We start from the raw sequence: 15306 nt of genomic DNA, 5'->3' as shown, positions 1-15306 counted from the left end.
CTGTCCTACGAGGATTCTTCACTCAGGTGAACTTGCCTTTTTCTACCATAGTGCTTTGCTTATGGAATGTTTTGCCTTTGTCTATTCAGGCAGTTGTCTCATTGTATGCACTTCCAAAGATTACTGCAATCAATAAGTATTATTAGCACATGGTGATCGTTACCGACCTCCTTTCAGCCAATCAGAATGTTTAGAGTGCAGTTGATAACTACTGGTATTGACTGTATTCTGAACATTCTGTCTTCAGAAGCAGACAGGGAAACATACATTACATTTCCAGGCAAGAATTCTTTCAACAATTCACTCCCTCTTTTTTTTTTTTGCTGCAACATGCTATGCAACACACAAGTCTAATCTAAAACATTGGCAAATGCTTTCACTTTCTTACAGAGAAACCGTTTACTTTTAATGATAATGATGTGTTATTTATGTAGCGCCTTAATCCAAAGCACTTTACAGATCACATATTTACATACAACATCACCCAACCGAAATTGGTACTCATTTATCGACCTCGGAAGGATGAAAGGCTGAGTTGGACTTGCCGGGATTCGAATCTGCAACCTGCAGATCACGCTCAGATTGCAGCAGAGAGCACTCAACCCACTGAGCTATCTTACCGGCGTCCTTACTTACTTTTACATTACATCTTATTCATGCTCATGTGAAATCTATTCAAAAAGGTAGCAGGCACCCCTCTCCAGAAAGAACATGGCATGATAACCTGTTCTGTGGTTTTTCCCACTTTGAGAGTTTGCAGCCATCGATTTTTGTTCACGGTACCTTTCACAGATGGGAAATCACCATTTGCATATCAGTCTTTGTCCCGCCCACAATTTATTCCAGTTCAACCAAGGTGCAGTTAAAATGCTTCACTTAAGAAGAGAACTATGTTATTTAAATACAAAATAAAATCGCATTTGAACTACTAACTCAGACCATTTACTTCACTCACTCACTTACTTCACCCCCAAACCATGTATTGCCATTACCACCACTTGCTAATAGCCTTATGTACCTCGGGAGGGGCCATTATTGCTTGGGATAATGACCCTTCCCCAATTTATGGCCATCGGCTTCATCTTGGGCCATAACCTGGTGGTGGGTTATGTTGTGATAATGAACCTTCCCTCAGTCTTTAAGACTATATTATTTTAGTTTAAACTGCGTATGTAAGGCCTTGCCTTTATAAAACAAAGGGCCTTTATTTTTTGTCTGCTTTGACATGGCCACGTGCGTCCCATTCTTCAACATGTCCAAAAGACGAAACCCTTCTTTTTTGTAACCTGTAAAGAGAAAGAATCTTTTGCATCTACTTACAGCGTTTAAAAAAGGGGGCCTAAAATAAGGCCTCTTAGACTTGCCAAGAATGGTAATCACCAAAGACTGGTTCCCAATGAACCCCAAACCTTCCTGGATGCTGAAGAGAATGACACAATGGACATCAGAAACCGGCCAGATAATGCACTTGCATCAAAGAAAATAACACCATCTTCCGAAGCCAAGGCAGCTGGGTGCGGTACCTGGTATAATCGGCACCATATAGACCATTGTCCTACGCGACCACAGCAAGCTCTCTCCAAAGGATTACTTCTATCAGAGGACCAGACCAGAGGCACATCTAGATCGCCATTGGAATCTCTGTACTCCAAAAAAGTCCAAAGTTGACAATGATGCTGCACATGTGCAAAATTCCCTAGTTCTGGAACTTTCTTTACTTCACTGTGTTCCCCTACAACGGGAGGCAACCATAGAAGTAGGGATAACGAACTCCTAATGCACCTCGCTCTACAGTGATTGTTACACTTTCATCGTTAATCGCTTATGATGTCTTTAAGGATTCTCAAGCAGCATGAATTACTGTTGTTATGTGTTTCTTCGGGCATGTTCCCATCTGTTTATAGCATTTAATGGGATCTAACATCTTCTATACATTACATTTGTTGCTGAACCCTTCTTTGGAAGTTGGGGTACACCATCCCTCTGTAAAAGGGACAGAAGGGCTGGGCCGCTGGAGCTTCTCTTCACCCAGGCTGCCATGACGAGGCATCCCAGGACGCCACCAGCACCCTCTTCACCGGGACTGCCTTGCTGGGCAGCCCCAGACTTTGCCGCATTCACCTCCTGTGCCACCTGACAAGCGCAGCTCGGAAGATCTTTGTTGTTGGGCCTCTCTCGCTGGCCACGAGGCGGACCATCAGGGGCACGACCAGGCGGCCTGGTTCAGGCCACCACCTCCGAGTCCCGGACTGGGTAGCTCTACATCTTTGGTCTGGGCAGCCCCACGCACGCTGCCTGGGCCCTTTCATCTTCCTGGGCCCCTATGGTCTGGCCCGCAGTGGACTAACACCTGCCATTTTCCCATGGGCAGCCAGGGTGCTCCTGGCATGCAAGCCGGCCTGCAGTTCACTCGCCGGGTCGTCCCCACACACGGCCCTCCTACCTCCTACAGAGTGTTCTCTCAAGGCAGCGGCGCCCACAGGGAGTTGTTGTCATTTCGCTCCCTTTTCTCCTCTGTCTTCTTTCCTTTTTTTTTTAACCGTCTCTCAACTGTTGTCTTTTATTGAAATCTGCTTTAGATTCTTTTCTCTCCTGCACAGCCCTTCTTGGGTAGGGGAGCTCTGTTCCTTTATTTGTCTTTTCTTTTCCTTTCAAAATTACGTCCATCCCCATCTACACATAACTAAGTCCTCCGTCCAGAATCCTATTCTACCTACCTGCTCTACCTGTTCTGCAAAGGAAAATAGGAAATAACAAACCCATCCGAGGTTAGAGAATTACCCCTTAACAGGGATGACTGCTGGCTTCTGACCCCAACCATTACACCTCTTTATCTTAGGCTTCTTGCCTATGTCTGTAGTCCACCCTTATACAGTTCTTGGTGACTTGGAAGTTGTACGGCTTCTGCAGCCCAGACGTCTCTGGGCCTGGTCCCCGTTTGGGTTTTCTTTCAGTCTCTCGCCCCCACTCTGGGGTCTTCCTCCTTCTTACTCCCTATGTGAGAGTTCTTTCTGCATCTCCCCACTTAAGCACGTCTGTCCTTCTCACTCCCCACTTGGAAATTCGTTCAGTTTCTCCCCACTCTGGGGGAATTCCTGTTTCTCACTCCCGACTGGATGGTTCTTTCTTCTGGCTCTCACCCCTCCGGGACTTTACTCATTCTCACACCCCTCTTCTGGACTCTACTTGTTCTCGCTCCCCACTCCAGGGCTTTACTCATTCTCAGTCTCTACTCTGGGGTTCTTTGCACCCCTCTACCCCCTGGAGCTCTTACATTTCATCCTCCTGCACCTGGTCACCTTCCTCTCCATGGCAGCCACCGCGTTCCTGGTTGCTGAGAGCGGGACTCCTTGGGAGGGGCGTCAAGTTGGGTCATGTATCCTGGTGCTGTGGAGCCGCTTATGCGACTCTTCACCTGGGCTCTGCGTTGGCCTTTGGCGAGTCCTTCTTCCCACTACCTCAGTGTGGGGTTGTGTAGGTGGCTTCTTGGCTGACTTGCGGTTTTGCTCTCCAAGGTGCATGTCCTTGTTGTTGCCGCCTAACTGGGCTTCTCTGGCCGCTTGTCCGCTTGCCTTACCGTACTCTACCAATGTGGGTTGCTGTGCCGCACTCTGAGACTGGTGTTCTTGCTCTCTTGCTTGCCACACTTCCTCTGATTTCCTTGATGCAGTTAAAGGGATGGTCTAGTAAAACATTTTATTTAAAAAATAGATAGGCAACATAAAAAAAAAAAAATACTGGCATTCTCTGTTTTAAAACTTCCTATGTAAAATTTTGAGCTATTCAAGCTCAAAATTCGCAAAAGCAAGCACATGGGCGCATCCATTTTGTGAAATGGAGGCCCTCCTGTGCTGGCTTTTGCTTTTGCGGCACTAATGAAGGAAAAGCCAGCCAGCTGTAGTAAACAAAAGCTACCGCTGGGTGGCTTTCCCTTCATTAGTGCTGTAGGCGGAGGATGGGGACCGGAGACCAGAGCAGGAAAGCTGCAGCTGAATCTCGGTAAGTGCTATTTTTTTTTTTTTAAAGAAATAAGCACTAGCTGCGTTTTTTTTTCTAAGTTTTCCGGGCTGGAATAGCCCGGAAAACTTAGAAATAAAACCGCAGCTTTAAAAACATTGTATTTATGTTTGCGGTCGCTTTTGAAGCGACCGCAAACATAAATACAATGTTATTGTGTTGGAAAACGCTGCGGTTTTTCTTTCCAAGTTTCTCAGGCTCCTCCGGCTCGGAGGAGCCTGAGAAACCTGGAAAGAAAAATCCCAGGGGAGCACCGGAGACCCAAAGTGAAAGCCACAGCAGGCAGAAACACAACGCGGTTATGTTTACATGCCGCGTAGTGTTTCTACCTACAGCTGATTTCCCATTTGGTGCTCTCGGACTCCCCGTGGGGAGCCCGAGAGACCCAAATGGGAAATGCTAAATGATGCGTTGTGTCTGCTTGAATCTGCTTTCCCATTTGGGGCTCTCGGGCTCCCCACGGGGAGCCCGAGAACCCCAAATGGGAAAGCAGATTCAGGCAGAAACAACGCAGTTGTTTTCCGCAATGCCGCGTTGTTTCTGCCTGAATCTGCTTTCCCATTTGGGGCTCTCGGGCTCCCCGGGAGCCCGAGAACCCCAAATGGGAAAGCAGATTCAGGCAGAAACAACGCGGTTGTGTTGGAAAACGCTGCGGTTTTTCTTTCCGAGTTTCTCAGGCTCCTCCGAGCCAGAGGAGCCTGAGAAACTTGGAAAGAAAAACCACAGCGTTTTCCAACACAATAACGTTGTATTTATGTTTGTGGTCGCTTCTAAAGCGACCGCAAACATAAATACAACGTTTTTAAAGCTGCGGTTTTATTTCTAAGTTTTCCGGGCTCCTCCAGCCCGGAAAACCTAGAAAAAAAACTGCAGCTAGTGCTTATTTTTAAAAAATAAATAAATAGCACTTACCGAGATTCAGCTGCAGCTTTCCTGCTCTGGTCTCCGGTCCCCGTCCTCCGCCTACAGCACTAATGAAGGGAAAGCCACCCAGCGGTAGCTTTTGTTTACTACAGCTGGCTGGCTTTTCCTTCATTAGTGCCGCAAAAGACAGCACAGGAGGGCCTCCATTTCACAAAATGGATGCGCCCATGTGCTTGCTTTTGCGAATTTGGAGCTTGAATAGCTCAAAATTTTACATAGGAAGTTTTAAAACAGAGAATGCTAGTATTTTTTTTTTATGTTGCCTATCTATTTTTTAAATAAAAATTTTTACTAGACCATCCCTTTAAACTCTGCAGGACCTGTGCAGACTGTCTCCTGATTGATTCTTCTCTGACTGCTCCTCCAGGGGATGGTCAATTTGTCCCTTTGCTGTCTTTTGTGGAGATTGGGCATAGTTAGGGTCATAAGCAGAGTCAGCCATGATAAAAGTGTGTGTGGGTTTTTCACACCATTTAGCTCTGATATATCCCATACAGTTATTATCATCTGAGGGGCAGGGATGGTGACTTGTACTCCTTTCGGAGGTGTTCCTGTGCCTTAAGGAGAAATCAACTCCAGGGGGATCACAGTTACCCTGTCTCCTAGGGGGTGTGAAGATTAGCAGGCTCACCTAGAGGGTGGCTCCCTAGGGGAGAGGTGATGATTTCCCAGGAGTCGTCACAAAACTTACATCAATGTCAGGAGTAACTTTGATGTCCATTTTCACATGGGTACAAGATTTATACAAGATGTAAATCGTGTACATGTACAAAATGTAAAATGAATGTCTCATATGCCATACACTCCTGCAAGATACACTCATGCTACGTAGACCTATACGAAATACATTCATGCGCTATATATGCCAGACCCCCACAAAAAAACACTGGAATTAATTTAAATCCTCTAAATAATATTTAAAGTTAATAAACAAAATGTAAACTCTACTAGAGTGTGAATAACACAATTAGGGTACACACATTCACTTCATACCACTACGAATTCAACCTTAGCATTCAGTTCAGCTATGGTGCAGGCACCCTTTGCACTATGATAGATTATTTACAACGCGCGGACCAGGGGATCGAACCTGTGTTGCTCCATGTAGTCTTGTTTCTAAGGCGAGCACGTTGCCCCTGAGCTATCAGTAATGCCTCTGCCGCCTCCGTTTGTAGTAAGCCATTTCTGATTGAAATGAACATCCTTATTCTTTAAATAAATACAAACACAAATACCGACATGGTATTGATGTAATCTGCACAATACTTGAAGAGAGAAAAATAAAATAAATGAAAGATAACAGAATGCAAAGGATGCCTGACTCCAGTGTGAGAAAATGCCATCATTGCGATCTGAGCCCCAGGGGCGAGTGTCGCGTTACAAAAATTCAAATAAATACATTGTTGAAGTCAATAGGTTTAAGCCACGCCTAAATATGTTAAGGGTCTAAAACCTGTTTATGCGGATGAAGGCAAGCAGTACAGGTACTGTTTATTTATTTTATTTTTTACAGTTATAAAGCGCACAAACAGCCCGGAGGCATTGTGGCGCTGTTACATAATTGAACGGCTTAGTTACAGGGCGCTAGCATGTTGTGTTGCAGACAGAGATGCATTACATTGCAGATTATCAGAGTGGAGTAAGAGGCGTGCATGGACTATTTGCGGGGCAAGGAATGCTGTGCTTATTAAGCACTGCCCTTGCCTAGACTCGTGCTGTTTCTATGAACTTAGTCGTACACTTTTTTTACAAATGAATCTTGTGCTTTTTCACTACAGTTGAGATAAAAGTAGAGGTTGTGCTTCCAGAGAAAGAGCGAGAAAAAGAAGAGATGTCCCCCAACGGTAAAGCTAGCCCCCTGGGATACAAAGCGAACGGCACTGCACGGCACTACCATCACGAAGATCGTCCCATCACGCTCAACCCTTACCCTCACCCAAAGGATGTGGTGGAAGCCTCGGTGTGCCATGTGAAAGACCTGGAGAATGGACAGTAGGTGCAGGACTGGAGTCCATATTACGCATCAGTGATCAGATGTTGTGGAATTGCAATCCCTAATCCATGTACAGTATATTCACAGAACCGTATCTCACAGCAGTGCTTAGAACGGTAGCTTTGGGGGACATTATGTCCAGAGAGTTTGGGAATGTGATATATTTACAGCATCTTATTGCCCAGCAATGGTCAGACGTTGTAGAGTCGCATTGCCTTATCCTCATGCAATTGTTGAGATGTACTATGACCACTGCAACTTGTTACCTAGCAAAGCTCACAAATGGCAGAGGCCAGCTACAGTTTTCCCAGACATTGTTAAAGCATGGCAGAGTCATAATACCTTATCCTCGAACAATGCTCAAATGTGGTAAAGTCACAATGCCTCATCCTAATGCAATATGCAGGTGTAGTAGGTAGAATAACCACACCTTATTGCCTAGCAATGCATACATGTGGTAGTCGAGGTACATTATTCCTTGACAGTGTTGACATCTGGGAGAGCCACAGTACCTTATCCTCAAGCAATACTCAGATACCGTAGTGATGGGATGTTATTCTAGAAAAGTGTTTAGTGTCCACTTGCGATACTGTCACATGTCATATTCACAAGCAATGATCATATGCCCTTACATCTGTGCTGGGAATTTCGTTTTGTGTGTTTAGAGTGCCTTTCATCAAAAATCGATTTTAGGTGTCCTGCATGTTTTGTGTGCTTTTATTGCTATTCCAGTGCACCTGTTTCTTGCTTCCCTTGGCTACTAGGCTTCCTGGTGAGTTTGTGCTCGTACTGTGCTGTGCAGCCCCTCCCCTTTCTTCCTCTTTCCTCCACCCCTATGGCACTCACCACCTCCCCTATCTTTTCTAACTGCTATACTATCACCTATCCTCCCTCTCTCAAAAAGCCTGGAAGAAAAAAGCTTAAAAAAGATATCCTGACCGCTAGCCAAGACGCCTATGCCAGCGCAACTTCCAGACAGATTTCTATACTGATATCCTCTTCTCTGTCCCCTCTCCAGATCCATGGACTCCTCATCTCTACTCTCTCTCCTCTTGCATCCTCACCCATTAATGGTGGCACTGAATGGAAAGTCCTCTTGGCGGGCTTCGCATCATCCAAGTGAATCGTTAATGTCTATCACACTGGCACCATCTTGGTTCAAGGTCCTCAACCCAACCTCGTTCTCTTTGACTGCGCCTGCCACCCTCATTAACTTCCTACCCACTCCTACTACTCCTCCTTCTTCCTCTCTCTCTGTTCACCCCCCTAACTGGTGTACCATGCCCCTGTACCCCTCCTTGGAAAATCTTCAAAGGTGGAGATATCTTGCATCTAGCCACGCTTAATGTTCGTTCTGCCACAAACATCTGCCTCCTTCTTGCAGACCTTAAACTTAATATCCTTGCCCTCACTGAGACATGGTTCAAGGCCAGCTCAGTCGCTGCTTTTGTCTCCCATCTTCCTGATGGCCATAAGATCATCTCCAAGCCTGGTCCTAACCAGGCAGGCAGTGGGGTTGGTCTCATTTTCCCTTAGTTGGTACCTTCTTCCCTCATACCCGCCCAGCCTTACTCTTCCTTCTAGAGCCTGGTCTGCAAGTTAGCCATCTCTCCCACCTCCTCACTGACCATTACCATCATCTACAGGCCACCTGGTTCTACCACCCTGTTCCTCTCTGAATGGACTGATTTCTCCTCTTCTCGCCTCACTACCACCACTAAACTCCTTCTCCTGGCCGATTTTAACATCCACCTTGAGTCCTCAATCATGGCCGCCACTCTCTTCCATGACCACTTCTGGCCCTACCCACTCAGCTAGACACACTCTTGATGCCTTCATCCACACCAATCTTTTGCTCTCCTGCCCAATGACTACCCCACTCTCCTGGTCAGACCACTCTCTCTTCTCCTCTCAACGGGGTCCTCTCAGCCCTCTGAACACACCTACCCCAGCAATGACAACCTTGTTCATGAACATCCGTCCGATGAAACACATCTATCTTCACCGCCCACTCTCCCCAGTACAGACTCTACCTCTGACTCCGCTCTCAGCAAACTTCATCTTGCCATTACCAATACCCTTGACATTCCTGCCCCAGTCCTGAGGATCTGCCCGAAACATTCCTCTAAGGGTAACAGCTGGTATGACTCTGAACTTGCAGCCCCAAAACGCAAATGCAGAGCTGCGGAATGGAAGTGGCAGACCTCAGGCTCATCCTCTCACAAATGGGACTGTTGCAGGCTCCAAAGTCAATACAGACTCCTTATCCGCACCAAGAAAAGGGCCCACATCCAGACCCACATCTTTAGTGCATCCAACAACATGGCTGAACTCTTTAAAATCTGCAGGGAACTAGCCAACCCCTCGGCAGTCTCCTCCTCTCCTTTTCCCTCCCAGGTCTCCTGAAACGCACTGGCCACACATTTCACTGAAAAAACTCAGGACATCCTGAGCATTCTTGCGTCCCTCTCCCCATCCCTCTTACCCACACCATTATTCTCTCCAATGGCCTCCTATCCTCGCTCTGCCTTACTCTCCTCCTTCTCTCCCAGGTCACCAGAGTTGTCCGCTCCATGAAGGTTCCCTCCAAACAGGTTTCCCCCTGCTTCTCCAGAACCATTAAGGACAATATTGGCTTCCTGGCCCCTGCACTCGCTGATTTCTGCAACCACTCTTTTGCTACTGGATCTTTCCCCTCCTCCCTCAAGAACTCCCTTAAGCACCCCCTCCTGAAAAGACACTCTGCAGACCCGTCTTGTTCAGCTAACTACCACCCCATATCTATCACCCCCTTCCTATGGAAACTCCTGGAAAAGCTGGTCTCCCACAACTGACCAAGCACACTGAACTTGTTAGTTGCCTCCACGACCAACAATCTGTATTCCAGGCATCCAGAGGCATGGAAGCTGCTCTTCAGAACACCTGTGAGGGACTGCTTGCATCTCTTGATTCCAACTCTCCAGCTGTTCTCATTCTACTTGATCTCTCCTCTGCATTTGATATGGTCAACCACTCCATCCTCATAAAACGGCTCCACAATTCACTAGGTATCTCGGAGCGGGCACTGAACTGGCTGACCACCTTCCTCAACGACCGTCCCTCCCAGGTCATTTTGGGCTCTTTCTCCTCCCCCACCTCTGTCTGCTGCATCCCCCAATACTCTAACCTTTCTCCTGGCTCTTTTAAAACTACCTTGCTCCGCTTGCACACCTCGTTTCCACCTTCTCCGCAAATTTTCAGTGTTATGGAGATGACACACAACTCTTCTTCAAACTTCCCTCTGATCCTTTTCTTCCTTCCTCCATTATTCCTGACTGCCTATCTGCCATCCAGTCCTGGTGTACTTCCAATGATCAAGACTTTCCTTTTCACCTACCCCTTCCCTTCCACCCTCCTCTGTTCCACCCTCCTCTGTTAAATTCCACAGTTGCTGAGAGTGGTGACCAGGGTCCTTATGTGTCCTCCTCGGGTCCTGGCCTCCCACACCCAATCGCCTACAGCCTCCACCTCTCCCTGCACTTTGCCTTGGCACCCACTGGCCTATGTCAACACAGGCCTGCACTTACTTATTTATTGGGGGCTGACCACACCACCTAGGCACTTACAGCTGCTCACGCCTTAGCAGTTCCTTTTGATGCACCTAGCACTTACCTCCCCCACTCCCTCATCCCGTCTGTCTCTCTGCATTTGCACGTTCTGAATGCTCACAAGGCCTAGTAGGCCTGCCCAATCTTTCATTGTTGTATTTGTTCTTCATTCCCATATCCCCTCCCTGTTGCCCTGTGAGTGCTTTGAAACACAATTTACTTGATGCATAAGCGCCTAACAAATGCACAATAAATAAATATATAGATAAATATGGCAAATCCGCTTAGCATTACATAACATCAAGGTCCATTATTGCCTAGCTGATTTTCAAGGTGGTGGTGCCAGAGTAGTTTACCCTCACGCAATTTTGAGGTGATGTGCAGTAGCAGTGTTTAGTGTTCAGGAGGGGTAGTACCGTACGTCCTAAGCATAAGAAATGCTCACATGTGATTGTCTGGTCCAGGCTACTGCAAAATGAGAAGGGCTGAGAGGCCACACTGTAGAAAGTACACTAATGTACACAGTCATGACATAAACTACCATCCTTCCTAGACAAGTTACCTTTTACCAGGGGTCTGTAACCCTTGGCTCACCAGATATTTTGGACTACAACTCCCACCAGCCATGCCCACCTTCGTCAACTGTGAAGGATCATGTGAGGTGTAGTGCAAAACATCTGGAGAGCCGCAGGGTGCCGACCCCTGCTCTGAATCATGTAGGATAGGGTGCATTTTGGGGGGTTTGCCTGCTGTCACTAAGGGTGGTAAGGTGCCACTGTGTTTGCTCTACAGTGGAGCCTCTTGAGGTCTACGGCATGAGATGGCAGAAAGCTGGCATCAGTGCCTAACAGTCGAGCAGCGCTACAATTAGAAGGGAATCGGTCAGCACCCACTGACACATGGAATAAAGCTGCTTTAAACCTGAATAAAGAGCAGATAGTGATTTAAAAAGATTTGCTCAAGGACATCTCAGCAGCTTTGGGTTCTCTAATAAAGTCCCCATGAAAATGTATTCATGTGAAAATGTACCCAGCAAAATCTCATTTAAAAGAAAAATGTAGTCATTCAATACAATCATTCAAAAGTGTAAAAATGTTGCCAGTAACAAGGTCGCCAAAAAGCTATTTTTAAATACACAAGTACAAGGCTGTAACCCTAACAATGACCTAAACCTTTAATAAAACCGCCACAATCGCCCTTACTCCGTTCCTAGAGCTTACGCTAACTCTAATTGCTATATTGAACTCTTACAGAACAAGAGCCCTTCAGCACGCTAAATCGTCTTATTTGCATGTTACTCAATACAAAAACAATGGAAAATGAACAGTGAACATAACTCCAACCAACCCTATTACCACCTTTTCACAAATTACATAGCTCTTGCCCTAACCCAAACCCTTGCTGTAATACTAACTTTACCCTAACTGCAACTCTAACACTTACCCTAATGCTTGCTTTGCTCTAACCACTAGGTCTATCCTAACCCGTACCCTACGCCAACATCACCAGCCCTCCCCAACTTCCCTATCCCTTTCTTTAACGTTTACCCAAACCATTACACTATTAATGCGAGCCTTACCATAACCCCTTATCCCAACACTTACCCTAACGAATAACCAAAACCCAACATCACCAACTCTGCATCAACCCCCCGGAACCTAACTCTTACCCTAATTCTAACCAAAATCTTTACTCTAACCATAACACCTACCCCTTTCTTGCCCTAAACCAGGCAATCACAAGCCCACACAACCCTACTTAACCCTAACAATTCTACAGCAGCACTACAATTGTGGCTACATTTTAGATAGATTTTTTAACTACATTTTGCTTGGCAACTTTTTCACTGCAGAGGTAATTTCTCTGCTACTTTTTCTCTGACTACATTTTTGCTGGCAACATTTTCACTGGATACCATGCTTTGGGCATCACCAGATTCACTCTAGATTTTAATTTATTGTATCAGGTAAACGGTGCAAATCTAAGACATTTACAGCCATCTTCTGATTTGCTCCAGTTCAAATCTTTGTGAATTGGGTCACAAGTTTTAAGGGGAATTGGGAAAAAGAAAACTAGCCTAATCTCTAGAAGGGAGACCGGGAGAATTCAACTTTTGCAGGTAACCAGAGCAATTGCTGAGCGATAACCATACGTAGTCTACCAGTGATCTTCAAACAATTTCACCCCAACTCCCCCAGAGCAAATTTCAGCAGGTGCCCCCAGCCCCCAAAGTGCCAAATGGCGTGTGCAAATACAGAGCACAATGAATGTACACACTGTTGGAAATTGTGCTGCACTGTATATTCTCAACCCTGTACTACTCCCAGCCCCCACATTATCCGGTCTCCCCTGCCCTGCTCCTTGCATAGTCCTAGGCATCCCCAGCCCCACTCCCAAACAGTCCTAGGGCGCTCCACCCACTCCAAAAACAATCCCTGTGCTCCTCCAACGGCTCCAAAAACCAACCCAAGTGTTTCCCCATCCGGTCCAAAAACAACCCCGGGACTCCTGCACCATCTCCAAAATCAATCGGAGGGCTTCCCCACCCATGCCAAAAAGAACCCCAAGGCCCCCTCCTTACCTTGTATAATCCCTATCCCGTTTTGTTCCGTTCGTCCGACTGGAATCACTGGATGCAAACACCCTGGAAGTGCCCTCTCTGGAAAGGGACGTTCACTTCCTGGGTGTTTATTTCCTGGGTCGGTCATGCCCACTGTCCCTAAGCCTGGCCCCATTACACTGAACATGTGCAGTGGGGTCATGTTGGGATGTCCAATCGCACGCTGGCTTTTTCTTTCATTCTTTTTTTCTTTCCCTGCTGTAATTTCATGCTGGTCTCCTGCACCCACCTGGCCCCCGAGTATCAAGCCGCGCCCCCCAGTTTGAAGACCTATGGTCTACACAACATAAAATTAGAGTACTTAAGAGAGATTTGGGGGAAATAGGAAGCTGCACAAAAACTATCAAGGCATATTGAGAAATGCATTCACAGGCAACCAGCTGGGAGTGGTCCGACTTCAGCCTTAAAGATCCAGCAAGCCAAAGCAAAGAACAAAACTTTTCAAGATCAGTCCAACTAGCTCATCTGGTAGGTAGATAGCCGCTAGTCAGACAGTCTGCAACCCAAATGTGAACACTGTGGATTGCAGTTGCACAGGCAAAAGACAAAACACACTGGGTCCTAGATTTGCTTCAGTCAGGAAGTGGACACACAAGAACCACCACTTGCAGAGAACCAATAGGCAGAAGGACAAAAGACAGGAACTTTTCAAATGTGGCAAGGCTGATTTATCTCCAGTCTACAACCACAAAGATGTACAATCTTAAGTACTGCATCCATTTTAGGGCGTCCTCTCCTCTCCTCCACACTTGTTCCTCTCACTCTGCAGTCATTCTCCTCACTCATCAGTATTACTCTTCTTTCCTTCTCCTCATAATTAATAATTAATTTAATAATTTGGCATTTTATATAGCACTACGAACCCTCAGGTATCTGAGCACTGGTTATTATTACCCACTGGTGTGTGGTGCTCATTTATTGACCTCGGAAGGATGAAAGGCTGAGTTTGGCCCTGCCGGGATTCAATCCTGCGTTAGCAGGCTCTGCACAGATGTCAAAGCGAGCGCTCTACTCGTTGTGCCACTTGACCGGCTCATGCCTCACTTCTGCTCCTCCCTTCCTTCCTCTGCTCCTCTCGTCTCTCTCCTCTTCACTTATCACACATTGCACCTTTTAGGACATTATCAATTATTCTCCTCAATCCTCACACGTCCTCCCTACTCCTCATCCTGCCTCCTCATTCCTTATCAGTCTCCCTCAGGCCTCACTTCCCCTTCTGCTCACCTCAAAACAACTGAAATTCTTGCCTCAAAACAATTTGGCCTCGTGGCAAAGTATAAAGTTCGAAAGCCGGTGCTTTGGGTTCTAATCCCAGCTTCTTCACTTAAACACGTTGGGAATGTAGGAATGGGTTGGAGGCACAGTCCGAGAAAGGACGGGTAATCACTTTCCTCTTCCCCCCACCTGCAAAACCTCTTTGTTGTATGCCTGCATTCGTTTTGTGCACTTTCGTGTATTTTTATTTACCTTTACACTCAGTTTTGCAAAAGTATGAACTGGCATTACAACAGTAAGTGGTCTCTTACATGCCATTTGCATTTTTGAGAAAATGGCTGCCATTGTGGGATTCTGGGCAACTCGGATGCCCATCTATGAACCCCTTGCCGAGTAAGAATGGGAGAAATAAAGAGTAAGGACGATGTGTGGGATAAGTAATCCTGGTATGCATTAGTTTCAGGGGTGTTGGAATCCCTATTGGGAGGTTGATGTTGTTGAGCGCATTCATTTCTGAACTGTGGGAGTGATCCCGCCACGCTGAGCAGCTGCATCAGGCCACGCCATAGTCTGGGGGTGTAGATGGAGACAGCCTGTCTGCAGGTCTCCGCCGTCTATGAGAGAGTCCCTGCTAATGTCTGCAACACTCAATGACTCCACTGAGAATGAACTGCTATGGGGAGTATATGTAAATATGTATTTGGCTACAATCTGGACCAAAAATACTGTGTAGTAGTTACATCAAAGGGTATGCGTGAGTTTTATAGTGAATCTAGTGCAGTTTTATAGTGCAAAGAGCCGGATGTGTGGAGGCCATTAGAGAGATGTGTGGAGGCCAGTGGACAGATGTGTGGAGGACAATGGAGAGATGCCATTGGAGAGATGTGTGGAGGCCAGTGGAGAGATGCCATTGGAGAGATGTGTGGAGGCCAGTGGAGAGATGTGTGGAG

General features: G+C 46.5%; 1 protein-coding gene across 5 annotated transcripts in view; it reads left to right on the top strand.

Moving 5' to 3' along the window:
* The window catches only part of AIFM3 (AIF family member 3), a 479089-nt gene that overhangs the window by 193721 nt on the left and 270062 nt on the right, over positions 1-15306 (top strand). For all 5 annotated transcript variants that reach the window (XM_069619126.1, XM_069619124.1, XM_069619123.1 and 2 more), the window contains exon 5: positions 6720-6933. In XM_069619126.1, coding sequence (XP_069475227.1) covers positions 6720-6933 — 214 coding nt within the window. The remainder of the gene's footprint in view (positions 1-6719; positions 6934-15306) is intronic.

Source organism: Ambystoma mexicanum, chromosome 10, assembly GCF_040938575.1.
Source record: "Ambystoma mexicanum isolate Mex_15411 chromosome 10, UKY_AmexF1_1, whole genome shotgun sequence".
In the NCBI taxonomy this organism is placed as follows: domain Eukaryota; kingdom Metazoa; phylum Chordata; class Amphibia; order Caudata; family Ambystomatidae; genus Ambystoma; species Ambystoma mexicanum.
This window is presented reverse-complemented; position numbering and strand designations above follow the sequence as displayed.